The sequence below is a fragment of the Arvicanthis niloticus genome, chromosome 5 (genome assembly GCF_011762505.2).
Source record: "Arvicanthis niloticus isolate mArvNil1 chromosome 5, mArvNil1.pat.X, whole genome shotgun sequence".
Lineage (NCBI taxonomy): Eukaryota > Metazoa > Chordata > Mammalia > Rodentia > Muridae > Arvicanthis > Arvicanthis niloticus.
The window spans coordinates 101,955,304-101,975,726 of record NC_047662.1 but is presented as its reverse complement, the minus strand read 5'-3'; the positions used below and the strand labels follow the sequence as shown (position 1 = coordinate 101,975,726).

Below are 20,423 nucleotides of genomic sequence, written 5' to 3'. Positions count from 1 at the left end.
TGCATTCACAGGAACAGTTGGATTGTCCTGGTGTACTCTGGGGGCCCCGTGTTGCCTTCTCTTATCAGTCATTGCAGGCAGAAGCAGACCAGAGAGTCCTGCATTTCGTATAGCTGAAACATGGAGTCGAGTCCCAGTGATAGGAAGGGAAAGTTGAGTTGTGTTCCGAAAGACAGGCTTTCGGAAGGCTGTGGCCATTGCTAGTCTTTTTGCCTTTCCCTTCTAGAAAGCATACTTCAGGGGTTTAATACTTTGTCTTGGTGGGGATACTCATGTGGGCAGGGGCTCTTTCAGAGGTCAGCACATGAGTTGTTGCTTGCTAGGAACCTTAGAGAGACCCATGAGGTCGATCGGGTGAAGGATACAGATTCTTTACCTGCAGTATGCATCTACATTCAGCTCACCTCTGCCTTTCTGAAAAACATTTGTTCTCTTTTATCCCATAGATGATGGAGTTTCTTCAGTTAATGAGCAAATTTAAGGAAATGGGCTTTGAACTGAAAGACATTAAGGAAGTTTTGCTATTACACAACAATGACCAGGACAATGCTCTGGAAGACCTCATGGCCCGGGCTGGAGCCAGCTGAGACCAGGCCCTGCCACGGCCCTGCCATGACACCACCACTCCCCAAGGAGGCCCTGCACAGCTCACTTGTGGGGAAGATGGGACATGCTTCCAGATTTTCTTTGGGGGTTAGAAGGTCAGATGTGGAGGTGATACTTGCTAGTCTGTGAGCCCGGCCTAAGCTGGGGGAAGAAGGAAGATATGCCTTCTACTGGTTCCTTCAATATTAAACATATCTGTATTTTGAGAAGTGTCCTTCCCACTTTGGCCTTTCAGAAAGAATACTTGGTTCTTTCTGGGGTCTCTTATGTTCTCAGCCAAAACCTGGCCTGGCTACCAAGAAGAGTGGGAAGACAGGAGGAGCAGACTGCTGCTGCTTTGGGGGCTAGCTTTCCTCTCTGCTGCACCACTGGCAGACTGGGCTCTAATCCAAGTGGAATACAACTGAGAGGTTCTTCTGGGGCCCACCTTCCCCCACAGCCCTTAGTGTTACACTGGTTCTGGAATGTCTCTGCGGTACAAAGATGCACTTTTCCTCATGGGGCAAAGTCTGCCTCTTCTGCCAGGCAGTTCCCATGTGCCCCCATTCAGACTGTTTCTTTTGGCTTAGACCATAATCCTCTGCTGCCCAGGGCATTGGAGCATCTGTGCTAGGAAGCTGTCAGTTTGAGTAATCATTGGCCCCTTCCCAGCACATTGGTGAGAAAACAAGCCACGACTTGTCACTCAGCACTAACCCCCAGTTCTTGAACAGCCTCTTCCAGCCCTGCTTTAGAATGACACAATGAATAACACCTAGGCATAGAAACCAGTCTCTTTGGTTTGTTTGTATTATGTTCTACAACATTAAAGATCTAAATACAAGGGATATAATACAGTCTTGAATCTAAAATTTGCTAACTATTTTGATTCTTCAGAGAACTACTAATAAAAATCTAAAAGGTATGCCATGCTGCTTTAACCTCTTCATTTTGAAAAAATGGTTTGACTCAAAACAGTGGGTAGATGGGTAGTACAGTCATTTCTGGCCTGGGACAGAACCTAGTTTTCCCTTGCATTCCAGTATCCTTTCCCCACTGAGGGCCTATGGGACCTGGAAGCTGGCCATTCTGTCTCATCGGGGTTTTTGCTTTACAAGTACAGACCCAAAAATCTCTTTAAACCTGGTCTAGTGCCGTCTGTGGAACAAGGGTATATGCTTCCTTGCCAAAGTGGACAAGGGGCATACAGGTTTCAAAGTATCCTTTAAAAGGTGACAAGTCCCTTTGCTTGTGAATACTACCAGTCACAGGCAAGGCTGAAGTGCTTCCCCGGCTCTCAGTATTCCTGTATCTGACAGTTCACCCCTAAAGTTTCTAATCCTTACCTTTAGTAGAATCTCACATCCTTTTGGAGTTCTTGGTTGGAAATGGTCTCTGATTTTTAGTGGCAATGTGAGATGCTATATAGCCATAAGCTAGGAACAGGCTGCCATCTGGTGGTCAGTTCAAGCACCACCTGGGGCTGGCAGACTGTTTAGCTTCAGCTCTTGATCTCACTACAGTCCAGGTTGTCTTTGCATTTACAGTCCTCATTCTGCCTCAGCATCCCAAATGTTGGGATTACAAATGAGCAGCACCACACCTGCCTTGTCATAGCTTTTTAGATTGTAACATTCTAAAACCATAGAGAGTTCTTCTTAAATTTATGTGGTAATGGCTCCAGGGCCCAGGCTATGACACATGAATGTCAGGTTAACTCAGGGAGACATATGAAAGTAAGGAACTCTTGGAGGCTCTTGGTTTCCTTGAGGTTCTCTCTGTTGAAAAGGTGATACAGGAGATGGGAAGATGGTTCAGTCAGTAAAGTGCTTGTGGTACAAGCGTAAGGACTGAGGTTGGATCTCTAGCAACTGTGTAGAAAGCCTGGAGCAGCTAGTAGTAATGGTGTACACTACATCTTTAATCCTAGCACTCGGGAGGCAGGAGGATCTCTGAGTTGGTCTACAGAGAGAACTGCAGGACTGTATAGAGAGACCCTGTCTCGAAAGAAAGCCTGGAGTAGTGGTCTGCAAGTGAAGGAAGAGGAGACAAGAAGGGCCCTGGGACCTGTTAGCTAAGCAGTTTGGGTAGATCAACAGTGAGACACTTTTCAAAATAAGGTAGAGGATGATTAAGGGTCCCTGATATCTGACCCCCCCTTCCCAACAGTCATACAGCAAGAACTCATTTGAAGAGTATGTGTGTGTTGCTGTGTCAGAAGGTTCAGACTGCTGACTGTAGACTCAGTACCAAGACACCCATAGCAAAGGCCCTTGAGTGTTGCTGGGCTGGGTGCCCTAGAAGATTCAAGCCTAGGCAATGGACTTGTCTGAGATCCTTCAGCCTGTCGAATCAGAAGCACTGGGAATGAGGAGTCAGACTGGAGCTAAAATCTGCCACAAGAACTATGAGGGCTAGTAGCCACTGTCCATGGCCCTGCTGTTTGAGCAAAAAAATTAATGAGAAAAACGTGCTGCCGTTGGCACTGTCAAAGCTGGACTGCAGGGAAGGAAACTGTAAACATAGAGCATACCCCAGACCTCAGCTGCTGTTAAGAAAGATATCAAGAGTTGTTAATTTTATAATTTCCGAAACTAAATCTCTACTCTCTGCTGGGAAGGAGTTCACCTGACTGCCTGGCTGGTACTGGCGCTATAGTCTTTGAAGACATAAAGGCACTGTCAGCAATAAGGCTCAGCTTGTGCTCCCTAACCTCTGACCTCTGATGTCCAATTTACCCTGGTCTCATCCTCAAAAAAAAAAAGTATGTTCCTGCAAATACAGGTTGACAAAGTTACTACTCTGAGCCCCAAATAAAAGGGGACATGAAGGTTTTCAGCCCGGTACTTTGTTACAGGTGACCTTGTAGTTGAGACTGAGATAAGATGAGGTCTGTCCCTGAGTAGTGGGGACACCCAAGGCCATGTTGGCTAGGGTGACACTAGGGGCAGGACAGGGAGTGGTTATTTGCAGGAAGGCCCTAGCGGAGCTGCTTCTAGCCTCAGCGAGCACAGCAGTGTCCACCCAGGATAAGCCCTTCCTCTAAGATACCACAGTTCTCTCGGGGGCTGCAGCTGGCCTGTGGATGGTGAGGTAGCGCTGTAACTGGCTTCTCAGACTTTGGATGCACTTGGACTTCGAAGCCATGATTTCATCCAGCTGGGTCACAAAATCTTCAAAATCCTGAGAAGAAACAACATAACCAGAGCTTTTTCTCTTAATGGTTCTCTGCCAGATCATCTTTTCTAGTCTTTCTGTTTTTTATGTTTTTCTTTTGTTAATGTGTATGAATGTTTTGCCTAAACACCACTTGTGTGCCTGGTGCTCCCCACAGAATTCAGAAGAGGACATCAGATCTCCTGGGATTGGAGTTCTAGATGGTTATGAGTCACCATGTTGGTGCTAGGAACCAAACCTGGGTCCTCTACAAGACAAAAAACAAAGTGCTCTTAACAAAATTCTCCCTAGTCCTAGTCCATCTTAAAGGAACATTTCAGAACCCAAGTCCCTCCTTCCCAGGGGAAAACCTCAGAAGATTCTATGGCTTTGGCTGGGGCCCCCTTTTCTGCATTTGAGACACTTTATAAGTGAAGACTGTATTCTGAAAAGGGTGCTTACAATGCTTTGTGTCTGCAGGTTGTGAAAAGCAAGATGGTCCCTGCCACAGAAGTCATAGGGAGGGACCCCAAGAAACCTTTAGGAAGGCAGAATGGCTACGGACAGAGACTAGAGGCCCTTTATTTAGCTTGGGAGTGAGCAGTGTAGTGCCATCTCCCAGCTCTACCCAGACCTTCTGAGGGCCACAACAGCAGAGCTTTGTTATGTATACCATAACAAACAGATGGCCACCGAACAAGCCACAGTTGTCAGTAGCCCACATATCTGTCCAGTACTACTTACATTAGAGTCCATCTGGGTCATTAAGGTCTCTTCCTTCAAGTCCAGCTCAGCCATTTCATCCAGCTGTTCTTGGTGTGCATGGATGATTACCTGCCTGGGAATATGTTAGAGAAAGGAATCCTTCTGGTTTCTCATACTCGGGGACAGCCTTTGGACATTGAGCCTCATTTCCATACTAGGGGCTTGTGGCCTCTTCCTAGTGTGGTAAGACCAGCTGGCCACTCCTTGCTCTCTCTTCTGTTCTCAGACTAGTCAAGGGATCAGTGAGTACCCACAAGTTACAGGAAGAGAGAGAGAGAGGGAGAGACTTGTCAAGCTTGTCCCTGCCTCCTCAGGTGCTTCACAGGGGTTGCCTGTTTCCCACAGCTTCCTTCAGAAAGGCTATAAAACAGTGACAACTGGTTTGTTTGGTACAAAAGTCTACTCTTATTTTTGCTTGTAGAGGTTTCAGGACCAAAGCAGGTCAAGGCTAAAAGCTGAACAATCTACTTTTGGTCAAACTCTAATGACTAGTAGAGAACACAACATGGAGCAGTAAGTTTGCACAGTGAAGAGGCAAGCTCCTTTCCATGCAAGGCCCTCTGTTAATTACATTTAATAAGAAAGGGCATGGGGGTATTGAAGGGGCTCAAGTCTTAAGAACAAAGTTCAACTTACTGTGCCTGCTCCGGTGTAAGTGGACAGTGTGTCCCCAAGGCCTTGGGAGAACAGCTGGGGACCACAGGAGAGTCTGAATCTAAGCACCTTGAGATTGGCCCACGCCTGCGCCATGAGATGTCCTTGTAATGAGGCTTGTTGGACTCTGTGGAGGGAACAAGCTCCTGACAGCTAACCCCTGTAGGATGTTTTCTCTTCTGGGCCCAGGGATGGCCAACTCCATCACTACTTCCTGTACATGAGGTGAGGAAAGGCGGAGAATAGGGTGCTCCAGCATGTATGTTGGAGGAGGGCTTTCTTGGGAATACCAAGGAACCCCCCAGTTCAATCGCTTCAGCATTGTCATCATATGGCTCACCACCCACATGATTCTGGGGCAAAAGTGTTGGCCTTCTGTTCTGGCAGGCCTCCCTATTGGGCAATGTGTCAGGTGAATGCTGATGGATTGGTGATGGGGACAGAGCTGGAAGATCACCACTAGGCCGATTGTCAGGGGGAGATGAAGATAGCCATAGGCACTCAGTTGCTGAAGACACTGGCAAGGCAGCCTCTTGATCATAAGATGATACTGTATGTCCCGCTGCTGGCCCTCCTACGATCTCAGCCATGAAACTATAACCAGCTCCATCCTGGGCAATTTGCTCCAAGGAAGAAAGGTCCTCATGATTGGGAGTCTCCAGGAGGGACATAGTGAGAGGAGCCATGAGTCCAGAAGCATTGGCAGAACACATATGTATCTGTTCTCCAGAGTCTTCTTGAAAAGCAGTACCACTGTTCACTGTTCCTGGAGCCTGAGTCACTCTGTTTTCACTGACTTCTCTTAATGGTGTGGAGATTCTGTCTCTTTGGTCTGGGGATCCAGAAACAGCCATGTGGGATAGTGGAAAAGACAGCCCATTTTCCGGGGACAGGGATGACAAGCTGCCCTCAGCCTGCTCAGGAACCTCACTGCTGAAGGCCTCCAGTCTGATGTCAAAGGCTTGAGCTTCACCTGCTTTTTGGTGATGCACAAAATCTACCTGTGAAGAGGAAGGTTTCTGGGCTTGGTTGTTCTTAGAAGGTCCTGAGGAGGCAGAGTCTCCCTCCTTGCTCCAGTCTGAGCATACCACACTTGGGCTGTGGCTTTGACTGAGAGCTCCTGTTCTGTGGCTGCTGATGGAATACATCCAGCTGTCAGCTGGCCCCTTCTTACTACCATCCGTCTCAGAGCTGAAAAGCAAGCACTGCTGCCTTTCTGTTGCCTGTTCCTCAGGGCTGTGCTCCCTGTCCTGATGAAGGAAGAAGGAGCTTTCAGTCCTTTCTAGGGTGCTCTTCTGTTTTATGGTCGGCTGATTGGAGACATGTGAGAAAGAATCCTCACTGAAATCACTGTCATCAAGGTCCTCAGCCTGGGCTGCATCATGGTTCTCAAGATTAGAATGGAGGGGAAAGACAGTCTCATTCTGGAGCCGACCTTCTGAGGGCCTGTGCTGACATAAAAGCCTCTGCAGTGGTTGGTATTTTAGCTTCTGCTTGAGGAGAGGTGGCTGTTGGAACTGCTGGTGGTAAAATCGCAAATGTTCCTCCCTTTCCTTTTGCTGCAGAATGGGGTTTGTCCAAACTTCAGGGGCAAGCCCGGTCTTGCTATCCTGAGCAGCTTCTAAGTGGTGGCTGTTACCAAGGAGCTGAGCTCGGGACAGTAGCTGCTTCTGCACTGGCTGTACTGGCTGTACCTTCTTCCCTCTTGCGGGCAGCCTGACACGCAGCAGACCCTCTCTTGGACCTGAGGCCCTGCCCTCCCACCCAACAGCAATTTTGCTACCAATCTGACTTTTCTCAGAGCACAATGGTGCCGACTCTGCTCCCTTTTTGATCAAATGACCAGATCTCATGGTTCCTTTGCAAGGGCTAGCCTTCATGTCCCACTCTGGGGTGGGACTCTCTTGGGAACTACTCTTTTTACCAGGGGTCTTAGGTCCAGCGGCAAAGGGAATGTTGGGAGCATGGCTGGCCAAAGGTTGGGTTTTAACTCTTGTGGAGCCTGGGGCCACAGTAAGTGACTGCTGAAGTCCCAGCTTAACTTTTTTGGGGGAGCACTTGTCCCCGGGCAGGGTGACAGGCGAGCTCTGAATTCGTTTTGGAGAGGAGTTTGCAGATGTCTGATTGCGACTGGCAGCTGAAGCACAACACTTAACGCCTTTCTTTAGTTCCTTCACCCTGTAAATGACCAATTAACGTTAACTGTATATTCATCTGTGTCTGTGACTCCTGTCCTACAGTTTCCAGAGAATTAAAGACAAACAAGGAAAGGATGTCAAGGACTATGAGTTCTTTCTTACGCTGGCACAGAATAAGAGGAAAAGGCACACTCTTTTTTAACATGAGTGCTGTACTTGAACTAGAAGAGAAGTGTCTCCTCAGAGTATAAGCATGCACACAACAATGCATGACTGAAGAGTTTGCAAATCACTCCAGCCCCACGTAAGAGACAAGCTAGGAATGAGAACCATGCTATATTCATGCAGAGCCTGCCATGAGTCCTAAAGATAGGCCAACTCAGGAATCCATGTCTACCTTTCATCTATAATCCCTCCCAGTCCTACACACAACACCCTGCCGGGCTTCTCAGGGAAAGTGAAATCCCCTTAATCTGCAGTTCAGAAAGCAAAACCTCCACAAAGCAGCAGATTGTGCTAGTCCCACACAGGGGAAGATGGTGTGTATTTCCACCATCCCCTAACTTAGGATTACTGGCACTCTGTTTTGGGTAAAATTGTTTATTATAGAGGCTTTGTGTATCGGAGATATTGGATAACGTGTATTTTTACCCAGGAGATACCAGTAGCACCTTTCCCCAGTCACAGTAATCAAATGTTCTTACTCCTGGGGGCTGGAAAGATGGCTCAGAGGTTAAGAGCACTGCTGTTTTTGCAGAAGACCCACCAGGTTTGGTTCCCAGAACCCACAAGGTGGCTCACAACCCTCTGTAACTCCAATTTCAGGTAATATGGTGCCTTCTGACTTCTGACACCAGGCACATATAGGGTACATATACATACATGCATACAGACAAAATACTGATTATATATAAAATAATCTAAAACATTTTTAAATGTTTTTAATTCTGTAAGAGACTGTGAGTAGAAATGGGAATTGTGCTGACAGATACCAAGTCCCTTTAAGAAAGCAGCCTGACTAGGCAGTTAATGGGTGTTAGCTTTAAGACTAGCGAGATAGCTCAGTGGGTAAAGGCCCTTGCTGGCAATCGTGAAGATCTGAGTTTGACCTGAGACCTATATGGTAGAGGGCACTAACTAACACAAGTTGTCCTCTTACATCCCCACACCCACTGCCCTGCGATTTTTCTTAAGGAGATAGGTGCTACCTTTGCCACCAGCTTTTAATAAGTCCTTGGATAGTTCCTATTTTTCTTTGGGCCTCTTTTTTGACATGCCCAGATTGGTCCCTCTGGACCTATATGCTCCTATAAATAGTGCTGAGGTCAGCAGAAAGAAAAGCTTCCTGTGTCTACCACACTACCATGTCCTGCTTGACACTGTAAAGCTACTGAGGCATCAATTCCTAAACAGGGACAAGTGGCATCTTTCTTTTGGCACACACACACACAAAAGGAGGGTTCTTTAGGTCATACTGTTTAAAATCCTAGTGTAGTATCTCTAAGAAGGCTGTGGAGTTCAATGCCAGATCACTGTGTCTGAGTGGAATGTGCACAAACACATGAGACCTAGACATAATCTGACATCCTTTCCCCGCCCCCACCCCCCCTGTAGACCAGGCTGAACTTGAACTCAGAGATCCACCTGTCTTTGCCACAACTGCTCATAACAACAGCAAGATACCCTATAGCCAACTTACCGGTCAGCATAGCGCAAGGTATTCAATGTATGCTCTGTAGCTATGTGGCTTGGGGAGATGTTGGCGATCATGCAAGTTTTGGCATTTCCAATGAAAGAGTCCTTTAGGACCTATCCAAACCAAGAAACAGCAATGAATAAAGGGCATATTCACTACTTATGTGTGAAGATGCTGGCCACAGCTTGCTTTCTTCACAAAAGAGATTTTACAAAACAAGAAATTCATTAGACTGGAGAGATGGTTCAGTGGTTAAGAGCACTGGCTGCTCTTGAAGAGGACCTGGGTTCAGTTCCCAGCAACCACATGGTGGTACAACCATCTGTAACTCTAGTTCCAAGGAATCTTCTGGTCTTTGGGCACTAGGCATGCAGGTAAGACATATATATGAATTTTAAAAAATAAATGCAAATAACCAATAAGCAAAACAAAAGGTACTTAGCAGTCTTCAGAGAAACAAAAATGATTGGAGAACTAGCTGACATTTATGGTGCTGAGGAAATGGCTCTGTGGGTCAGAGTACTTGCTAATAAGCAAGCATGAGGACATGAGTTCAAATTCCCTTACCTCCTCTGCAGCCAATATAGGCCTGACTTAATAATATCTACTGGTCATTTTCCAGACAACAGAAAGAAAAATGTTCTATATTTGTATTACTCAGAATAAACATGGCTGGGCCTGGTAGTGTTGCCTATAATCCTAGATATTCAGAAGACTGAGGCAGGAGGATCCCAAGTCAAGACTTGTTTGTATTACAAAGTGAATTCAGGGCCAAGTTGTACAACTTAAGAATATTCTTCTATTGGGACACCAGGACTGTAAGATGGCATTGCTCATGCCACTGTAGGAGAAGAAGCTCATGGAGGTTAAACTGGATATTCATGATGGCTTTCACCCCCAGTGGCATTGCAGGAGCCTTTCAAGGAGGTTATGGCTGTATTACAACAAGTACAGCAGCATCCAGAAAGGCAGCATCTGGGGCTTTACACAGTGCTGGCAGCCTACATAGTTTTCAGCTATTACATTTATACAAGAACTCATACACGAGCGATGACTCAAGCACCACTGAAGAGGGGTCACCATGGAGGGCACCACATGCCTGAGCCTAACCTCCTGCCCTGCTCCAATCCAAGAAGGAATTCAACTGTGGCTGAACCTTCATACCCTGACTGAGAACTAGTACCCAATGAAAGGTGACAGATTGGTTCATGTAAAAAAATAAAAAAAGAATATTCCTATATCAAAATGAAAATGTAAGCTGGGGATGTAGCTTAGTGGTATAGCAGTTGCCTAGAACATGAAGGCTCAATCCTTAGTCCCTGCCCCCACAACAATCACAGCTAATATTTGTGCAAATTTTCTATGTAGTGCTTTGTGTTGAGGTAGGTTGACATGTTGTCCAGGTTGCACTCAAACTCCTGGTTCAAGCAATGCTCCTGGATTACTCTTCTGAGCAGCTGGGCTGACAGACATACACACCATGTTGACTTCCTCCCCACATTTCACTTAGCAGTCTTATAATTAAAAAAGTTGACCATTTTCTAATGGTCAACTCATGTATGCTCTTATAAATGGGCAGTTAATTCATACTTGTATTCATAGTTACTCATAGTTGTATACAATATGTATCTTTTAAAACCTTCCCCATGTAGAAACAGTGCTTTAAAGTAGCCAGGGAGCATAACTTGCTTTTAACATCTTCCTGCCATCTTTTCCATCCTCACATATAGAAAACCTGTTGCAGTCTTTGAAACTGAAGTCATTAACTTGTTTAACTGAAACACTAAGTACTACACTGTGGCTGTCTTATTTACAGAGACTCAGTAACTCTGATTTTGTGTGTGTTTTCCCCCAGTGTTGAGGATTAAACCCAAGATTTGGTGTACACCAAGCAAGTGCTACACTGAGCTGTGCCCTGGCCTATTCTCCATTGTTTGGTTGGTCAGGGGAAGGCAGATAGGATCTCATTATATTGCCCAGACTGATCTCCAATGTATGAGCTCAAGCAGTCCTCTGCCTCAGCTTAAGTTGCTGAGAACATAGACAAAAACCACCATATCCAGCAATTTATGTTTTTACAGATGCAGTCTTGCTATATTATCCAGGTTGGTCTTAAATTCCTAGGCTTCAGTAATCCTCCTGCCTCGGCTTCAGGAAAACAGCACCACATTTGCAATAAGATTCTTTACACTGGAAGACTATAGATAGGTGGTGTCCTAGTTAGTTTTGTCAATTTGCCACAGCCTAGAGTTATCTGAGAAGGGAGTCTTAAGGGATTTCTCAGATCAGATTAGTCTGTGAGTGATTGTCTTGTTAACTGAGATAAGAGGACTCACATATATGAGCGGCACCATTCCCTGGCAGGTGGTCCTGGGCTGTATAGGGAAAGCATGCCTAGGCATGGGTCTAGGAGAGAGCCAGTAAGTAATACTGCTCCATTGTTTCTGCATCAAGTCCTGCGATGACTCCCCTCAGGGATGAGCTATGAGCTGGGATGCTGGCCAGTGCATTTCATCACAGTAGCAGCAGGTACACCAGGTGGTAACAAGACCATGACTACCTTCTTGCGGCTGTAACTGCCCTGGTGCTGCCTGAGTACACTGAGAGCTCCTGGAGGGAAAACGACATCTATGTTCTTTTCTCCCCAGTATGTTTAGCATCATGTCTGGTTAGTAGTGGGTTCTTGATTAAATTAACAAAGTAAGGGAGGAAGGAACAATAAATAAAGCAGAACAAACTCAAGGCTTTTGTTTGACTTTACCTGAGTCAGTTTGCTCTGCCTGAAAGGCGTGTGGGTATGTTCCTGGTCCAGTGCTCGGATACATTCTTTCAGCTGTGGGAGAATAAAAGATCCATCAATTCAACACTGGGACAGCCAGATGCTACATCCATAGGAAGTTTCTCTTTATTTTATGTATATGAGTGCTTTGCCTACATGTATACAATTGCACCATGAAGAAGGCACAGGATCCCCTGGAATGAGCCACCATATGGGTGCTGGGAATTGAACTCTGATCATCTGTAAGAACAGCCAGTGCTCTTAACCTCTGAGCCATCTGTTAGGCCTAGAATGCTTGCTGCTCTTCCAGAGAACAGAGTCTGGTCCCTAGCACCCACACTGTTAGTGTCATACAGCTCCAGGGGATCTGACATCTTCTTCAGACACTCAAACATGTGGCCTACATATTCACACATACAGACAAATAAAAAATAAAAATAAATCTCAAAATTCTTTAAAAGCAAACAGGCAAACAAACCATACACAGGCAATTTTCCTAAAAGAAAGTCAGCTGCCCTGATGTTTCCTGTTCAATACATAAAAGCAAGTAAGAATGAGAAAACATCATCCTGTGCTGTCTTGCTAAGGACCCCAAACTTAGAGGCTGTGATCCTAGATTAGCTCTGAGTCAGTGCTGTCCTGAGTCCAAGCTTACGCACTAGTAACCCTGGCTTACTTCTCTTCTCTCTCTCGTCACAACTATGTAGGTGTTCAAGTAGATGACACACTTAAGCTACTTCCCTCTCCCCCTCATACATGTAGACCTATAGTACAAATCTAAGATTGGATGTAAACTGTTTGGGGAAGGAGAAATCAGAGCATCAGAGGAAAATAGTACTATCTTGTTAGTTTTTGTCAACTTGACACGAGCTAGACTCTAGCTCTAGCAGCTAGAGCTATCTGGGAAGAGGAACCTCAACTGAGGAAATGTCTCTAACAGACTGACCTATAGGCAGGTCACTTTCTTGATCAATGAACCATGTGGGAGAGCCCAGCCCACTGTGGGTAGTACCATCCTGGGCAGGTGGTCCTGGGTTATGTAAGAAAGGAGAATGAGAAAGCCATGGAGAGCAAACCAGTAAGCAGTGTTTCTCCACGGTCTTTACTTCAGTTCTTGCCTCCAGGTTCCTGCCTGAGGAGTTCCTGTCTTGACTTCCCCAAAGATGGACTGTAACCTGTAGGCCTAGTAAATCCACCTCCCTAAGATGCTTTTGGTCAGGGTGTCAGCAATATCAACCTAAGACAAGGACTGAGTGATAGGTTATTTCTCTGCCTATAAAATGAGCCAGTTCAATCCACATTAGATTATAGTAAGGCATGGAAGCTGCTCTTGGCTTGGAAAGTTCAGGATTGGGGGCAGGGTATGCCAGATAGGGACTGAGGGATGCTGGGAGAACCTGGAGGCCAGGTCTGTTTTGATATGTAAAAAATGCACCTCAGTCCCTTGTTCCTGATCTGAAAGTGAGCACTTACTTTACACTACCTCTTCCTTTTAGTGCACATACATGTATGCTTATATATATGATGTGTATGTGTAGTTCTCATGTGAAGGTCAGAGAACAACTCTGTGCAGTCAGTTCTTGTCTTTCACCTTTATATGAGTTCCTTGGACTGAGCACATGCTATTAGGCTTTTGTGGCAAGTGCAGGCCATCTCAATAGCCCCTACCACCTCACTTTGAAGAGGAGGGACTATGGCGAGTTTACGTAGCATAGTTTATAATGATCAGAATCACAGTTTTGGTTAGAGGCTATACCTGCCCATTAATCCATCTGCACCTGCATCCTAATCTACGAGGCCAGGAGGGGTCAGAGTACCTGCTAAACTTGCCATGCAGAGTTGAGAAAATTAAATTGACTGGCAAAACAGAAACACTAAAAGTACATCCCATGGCTGGTGGAATCAATGAGACTTACATATTTTATTTAACCTATTGTGTTTAAAGTATTACTTTGGGATATAATATGAAAATATATTATTGAGATATTTATATGCTTTGTTGATATCAAAATTTCAAAATCCTGTGTATATTTGACTTTAGAGATGTCTTAAGTAGGAGCAGTTGCAGTGGCGGCTGAGAGCTGACTCAGCTGTTAAGAGCACTGGAATGCTGTTACAGATGTGTGCAGTCATGCTCAGCAGTGTCCTTCTTTAGTATACATCAGTTCAATAGCTACCATTCTTAGCACTGAAACGATTCTCCAGAAGACATGATATTGTGTATGTCATTTTTGGTAACAATGACCCAGGGTAGCTCACAACTGTCTGTAACTCCAGTCCTAGAGGATCCGATGCCTTCTTCTGGTCTCTGCCTGCAGTGGGCACACGCATAGTACACAGATACACATGCAGGCAAAACACCTATATACAAATAAATAAATAAAAACCTAGCCACATTAGATAGCAAATACACATAGCTTAACCACTTTTTAGAAAATCTAGTAGAGAACAGACTAACACATTAATCATCAACATGGGATGTACTTATCCATATTTAGAATGTAGGAAAATTTACATGTAATTGTTTTTCCTACCTCCCCTTAAAAAAGTATGTGCTGATACAGAAAAACAAAGCAGGTTCAGGGGAAGTGACAGGATAGTGTCTTTATCTTCAGTAAGTCAACTATGAAAAAATAGTTATGGGCCAACAAGAGGTTTTTAAAATATTGAGTAAGAGGTAACATTAAAAGTATGATAAATTTTATTACAGATATATTAAAAAAAATAAAGCACCCCTTTGAGATTATGGAGTATTTGTAAAAAGAGCCCAAAGAATAGGGTTTCCTTTAAATCCAACCAGGAGTTGGCAAGATGGCACTGGGCTTCTTGCCACATGAACCTGACCACCTGAGGTAAGTCCCTGGAATCCATGATGGAAGGAGAAAACCAAGTCTCAAAAGTTGTCCTCTGACCTCCACACGTTTGCCATGTATGTATGTGCCCATATACACACATAGTGATAATAACATAAAGTAATCCAACTATGGGAAGGATGGGGCTGCTTATGTTCTTCAGTTTTTATATTGATTTATTTTGTGTGTACACGTGTATGGTGGCATGTGTGTCATGGTGCACAAGGTGGCAGTCAGAGGACAGCTTATATGAGGTGCTATCTTTCTACTATGTGGGTCCCAGAGATCATACCCTGGATGTCAGGCTAGACATCCTGTTGAGTCAGCCTCCTGGCCCTGGTTAAGTTTTCAACTGTTGAAACTGAGCGACGAGTGTCTGAGATATACTACTTTCTACATTTGCATCCTTGAAGCATAGTTTAAATTTTAGGGAGTAGGAAAAAGCTTTCTCAGCCACGTAGCAACTGCAGAAACACTTTTCTTTCTAGCTGGTAGGGATTAAGGAAAAGAGGCAGGGGAGAAAGAAGAGCAGCCTAGCACTGGGCATAGGCTGCCTGGACCTGCCGTCCAGCTCAGGACTTCCACTGACCAAGTGAGAGCATGCGTGCTACCCTTCTGATTTTCCCAGCTTCAATGACTGGCTTTACATTAGGGCAAAATTTCTCAGAAAAGGGATTTTTAGATTCATAGCAACTCACAGCCAGAAGACTCTGGTTGATCTCCGCGCCTTCCATCTTTGTCTGTCTGTCTGAGTCCCTGGCATCTGCTGCTCTCTCACTCCCAGCCAAGTCAATGAAAGAAATCCTAAAAAAACACAGCAGGAACGACTTCTATGGGGCTTTGATTTATTTCCATATTAGCTGACATTTTGTAACCTCGGGAAGGAATGGAGCACAGCTCATCTTCAGACAAGACAAGACATTATTGTTAGCCTTCCAAAACCATCACAAGATCCTGATGTGTCAGCTGGAGCTGGCACTGTTCACTCAGACACTTCCATTGGCTCTTCTCATTTGTGAGAAAGTATGACTGAAATTAATAAAGCATTTCCCCACAAGGGCCTGGTGACCATAATACAAATCAGTTAGGTGACTACTTAGATAATTAAATAGAAAGTTTTATTGGCTGTTTTCTAACAAGAAAGGATGAAAAAGAAGAGAATGACTCATTACTCAGAGGTGAGACAGGCTCATCCATCAGCATGGCAGAGTTTGCTAAGATAGCACCAGGGAAGCAATGAATGCATCCAATTGTCCTATGTCTTCTTTCAGGAAGAATGGATCCCCCCACCCCCATTTATAGCCTGCAAGCTCTCCAAAATACATTCCTTGCTGTTTCCCTGCTGATACTGTGTTTCACATTAGAAGCAATCAATGTCCCTTTTAATAACTTTGGGATGACCAACAATAGGTCATTACTTCATGGTTAATCAACTGATGGCACTTTATACAATGATTAATTTCAGAGCTAACAATCTACTCTATATCTCTGCAATAAAGACCCAAGGAGGTAGGGTGTCCCAGGTTGAGTATATATATTTCAAAGTCACATATGGAAAAGCAGACAATGCATTTCTCCACATAGTTCCAGCTCACCTGCCAAATGTTCTCTTGGCTGAGTCTTTGACCTGGATCTGGATGACAGCGTGGGAGCGGGAGGAGTCTGCATTGACGCCAGTGGCCCCCGTGCTGCGTTCCTTGCTGCCCTTTAAGATCACCTGAAGAATAAAATCCACAGGATGACTTTCTCTGGGAGAAAACAAAGTCTTCTGGCTCCAAAAAGGTGGCTAAGTAAGCAGCAGAGACTTGGCATGTAGTTTTGTTAGCATACTGAAGTATTTGATGTCCAGGTGGAAGGCTGCCCAGATACTAAATTATACAGCATAAGTAACAACAGCAGTGAGAACCATGGAGAATACTAATCTTGTGGGAGAACATTCAATGGCTCAAGAGCTAATTTACTTCTTAATCTTATGCACTCTTTTTAATATCTTTGATGAATCTAACCTAACTAAGATCCCCAGGGCAAAACTTGGCTCCAAAGCAAGGTCTCATAGTATTCATCTATCTTAGTAACTGAATCAAAAGACAGAAATGTACATCACAGCACAACTGATCCCATCCACCTACTATTCCAGGATACAGGTGTGAAGGAGGACAAGCCTGATATTCAGGAACAGCGAAGTGAGTTATTTCTGTGCCTATAATGTCTCTTGACTTCAATACTCCCTCTTACTCCTGTCTGGGAGTCAAGACTAATTGGGACCTTTTGGCCACAAAGGAGTAGAGAAGGGGAGAAGTCTCAGTCTCCAGCCTCCAAGCAATGAAAATATAGTCTATATATGAGCATATCACCGCCTAGTTTCCAAGGAAAGCCAGGGCTCTGTTACACAGAGAAACCCTGTCTCCAAAAACCAAAAACCAAAAATCAAACCAACCAAACCAAACCACCAAAAACAAACCCCCCAAAATCCAACAACGTTCTGGGTTGGAAATATAATTAGTTGGTACATGCCTGCCCAGCATGTACAAACTCTGGTTTTGACACTGTACATACCTATAGTCGTATCCATTAGGAGGTGAAGGTAGGAGAATCAGGAAGTTTAAGGCCATCCTAGGCTACAAGGCAAGCTCAATCAGAACCAGCCTCAAAAACAAAAAGAATGTCTCACTAATCCCAGCATTTAGAAGACAAAGGCAGGCAGATCTCTGTGAGTTCAAGGCTGGCCTGGTCTACATAGTGAGCTGCAGACTAGCCAAGATTACACAGTGAGACTGCCTCAAAAAAAAAAAAAAAAAAGAGTTTGGAGGTGAATATGATACTGCCATAAACATATTGATTTAGTGGGTATCTTTTTTTACTTTAAGGAAAACTGATCCAAATAACTCACTAGAAATGTAAAGTATGATGAAAAGGGCATTGCTTGAGAGTTGACAGCTCTGGGCTGGAAGCTGGCTCTTCTAGTTCTGACCACCAGCTTCCTATCTTAGCTTCAGTTTGCTCATCTGAAGGATGAGCTTAATAGTATGTATCTTACTTTACAGGGATTAAATCACATGATATCTGAAAAAAAGCAAAGCAAAACAAAACAAAAATGACAAAAAAAAATCCTCCAGCCAAATATTTGTTAGCTGGTTGAGTAACCATAATAATCCAGGTCAGGGTGGTGATACATACATTTAATCCCAGCAACTGGCAGATAGAGGAGGCAGACCTGAGACCAGTCTGGTCTACATAATGAGCTCCATGAAAGCCAGGGCTACATAGAAACCCTGTCTCAACAAAACAAAGCAAAACAAAACAAAGAGCTAAGTATGGTGGCTCACTCCTGTAATTATTTCAGGTGAGGTAAAGACCTGAGGATAAGAAGTTCAAGGTCATTCTTCGTTACACAGTAAGTTAGAAGCCAGCCTGAGCTACATAAGACCTTAAAAAAAAAAAAAAAAAAAGTTAAGGTACTTTTTTAATCAAAGAAAAAGGCCTATGAACAAACTAATGTAAAGCCAGGATTGAGCCCAGAGCTCAGTGGCAGAGTGCTTGCTTAGTGCGTGCGAGCTCTGGGGTTGATCCCCAGCATCTGCTCCCCCAAGAAAGCCAGGCTAAGAATCATTAAAAGAAGGTTCTCTAAAAAGATATTTGTACATAAATCAATAAATGACCTCTGAACAAGCGAAAAACAACAAGCAATTAATAGCGGATATCATATAGTCAGTGTTTGTGTGTTGGAGACAGTAAAATAAAAGGGTTCTTTCTATCTTTTTATATATTTCTGTAATGGGTAACAGCGAGAGAATATTACTTTTGTTGTAACAAACAGATAACTTCTAATAAAATGAAGCAGAGTTCAAAATTCCTTTGAAAGCATACATAAAAACTAATGGAATTAGCTGCCTCAGGAGAAGGGAATGGGAAGGGAACTTCCTAGTTCTTTGGACTTTGAGAGCATGTGAAAGTACTGCTTATTAAAAAGACGCACCCTTGCCTCTAGCAAAGGACCTTTTCTCCTGAGCCAAGAGCCACAGAAGATATAACCACAGCCTCTGACGCCAGCTCCAGAGCATCTCTGCCATGCATCTGTCTGTGCCACATGCCCTACCTCCCACTCTCTGGTGCTGTAGAGAAATACGCTATCTTCATAAGATGGCTCACACGTCACAACTGTAAAGGGGTGTTGTCATCCTTTCATCTGAGTGATCAGTTGCCAGGAAGCCAAATCAAGGTTTCCCCTGGCCTGAGGCTGCTCTGGGCGTGAGGAGGAGAAAGGAATTACCTGTAGGAGAAGCTCTACACTGTCCACTTGGAGCTCTCGAAGGCCAGCTATCTGTACCACATGCTTGCTATCTTCTCTTGCGAAGAGTCTGCAGAGGCAAAAACGTAGCTGGTATGACAATGGGTGTGTCTTGCCTTTCCAAAACAGTCTATGAATCTTCCATTATATAGTGTTTTTTTCATTTGGATGGGATGGATATGCTTCCCTCCCCAGGCCTACTTCTCCACTACCAGCTTCAGACTACCGAGATGGTCCTTCCTTGTAAACAAATCAGTATTTTTTTTTTTATTAAAACCAAAAGAATGAGCATAAAAGCCAGACATATTCCAATCCTTGGATGGCATAATCCTGGCTAGTAACTAGTGCAGTGGTGGATAGGGCAGGATCTTTGCTATCTACTCAACCTATAGTTGAGGTCTTTGCTTGTTAGGTGCTCTCCTTTTCTCTCTTGAAGAGAAAGCATGTGATCCTGGGAGCAGCAGCAGCCATTAGTATCTACAAAGAAGTAGCTTCAGGATAAAGCTAACAGATAGAGGTAGAGCAGAAAGATACAGAGTAACTACACCATTATCCTGGAGTGATGGATCGGAATATCCTGCAGCCTTCCAAGTTATCCGAGCTAATGATTTCCCTAAATAAAGACAGTAGGAGTGGTTTTTTTTTTTGTTTGTTTGTTTTTCTTTAATTTGTAACAGAAGGATTCCCGATACATAATTTTGTTTTATTAGAGATAGGGTCTTACTATGCAATTCAAGCTAGCCTACAACTTGTGATCCTCCTGCCTCAGCTGCCTAAGTAACAAGAGTACAGCCTGTGACTCTTCTAAGACTTAGGCAAGGGAGAGGATGCTGCACCCGAGCACTCCAGGCCTACAAACAGGGTGTCAAATGATTATGGACTACCACTGACATTAAGTCAGGTATACCAACAGCAAGTATTAATTCTCAATATTCCAAGATTACTTTTACCCTTTGGTAAGATACTGATTAAGGCTAAGAATGAAATTCTCTTCTGTAGCAGAGAGAGAAAGATATTGAAAGAGAATTGATTAGTTTCTTAAAAAAAAAAAAAAAAAAAAAAGAGGGGGAGGGGTTTGCAGTGGTGAGGCAGACATAGCTCTTTGAGTTTAAGGCCTGCTTGGGCTTCCTGGTGTATTCTAGGCTAGCCAGAGCTACAGAGTGAGACACTTTCTGAAAAACAAACAAACAAAAAAACCAAAAAAATGTTTTGTCTCAATCTAAGTTTCCAAACTTTACAGAATAGTAAGAGAAAAACGTGTCTTGCCAGGGCCCATGATCTCTCAGAAAACAAGCACACTTCTGAATAAAAGAAGAAACCACCTCCCAACATCACTCTTGAATACACTACCTAGACTTAAGCTCTGAGATGCTCACCCCAGGAAGGGTCATACGAGACAGTATAGAATGCACTACTAGATCTGTAAATCCTGTGGTTAAGAATCATATCTCTGAGGCTGAAGACCTGGCTCAGTGGTCAAGAGTACTTAGTTGGTTTTGCTGACGATTCA

The 20,423-nt window shown here is 44.2% G+C and overlaps 2 protein-coding genes and 1 pseudogene across 6 annotated transcripts in view; 2 read left to right on the top strand and 1 right to left on the bottom strand.

Annotated features, from left to right (window-relative positions):
• Ubap1 (ubiquitin associated protein 1) overlaps window positions 1–1,510 on the top strand; it is a 41,766-nt gene extending 40,256 nt beyond the window's left edge. For all 4 annotated transcript variants that reach the window (XM_034502418.2, XM_034502419.2, XM_076935160.1 and 1 more), the window contains one exon: window positions 447–1,510. In XM_034502418.2, coding sequence (XP_034358309.1) covers window positions 447–587 — 141 coding nt within the window. In that variant the 3' untranslated portion in view covers window positions 588–1,510. The remainder of the gene's footprint in view (window positions 1–446) is intronic.
• Kif24 (kinesin family member 24) overlaps window positions 1,368–20,423 on the bottom strand; it is a 68,789-nt gene continuing 49,733 nt past the window's right edge. For both annotated transcript variants that reach the window (XM_076935158.1, XM_034502417.2), the window contains 8 exons: window positions 18,896–18,983; window positions 16,221–16,342; window positions 15,324–15,429; window positions 11,756–11,827; window positions 8,998–9,107; window positions 5,143–7,338; window positions 4,486–4,579; window positions 1,368–3,768 (listed from right to left, as the gene is read on the bottom strand). In XM_076935158.1, coding sequence (XP_076791273.1) covers window positions 3,628–3,768; window positions 4,486–4,579; window positions 5,143–7,338; window positions 8,998–9,107; window positions 11,756–11,827; window positions 15,324–15,429; window positions 16,221–16,342; window positions 18,896–18,983 — 2,929 coding nt within the window. In that variant the 3' untranslated portion in view covers window positions 1,368–3,627. The remainder of the gene's footprint in view (window positions 3,769–4,485; window positions 4,580–5,142; window positions 7,339–8,997; window positions 9,108–11,755; window positions 11,828–15,323; window positions 15,430–16,220; window positions 16,343–18,895; window positions 18,984–20,423) is intronic.
• LOC117708585 (ATP synthase F(0) complex subunit f, mitochondrial pseudogene) lies at window positions 9,818–10,063 on the top strand (annotated as a pseudogene).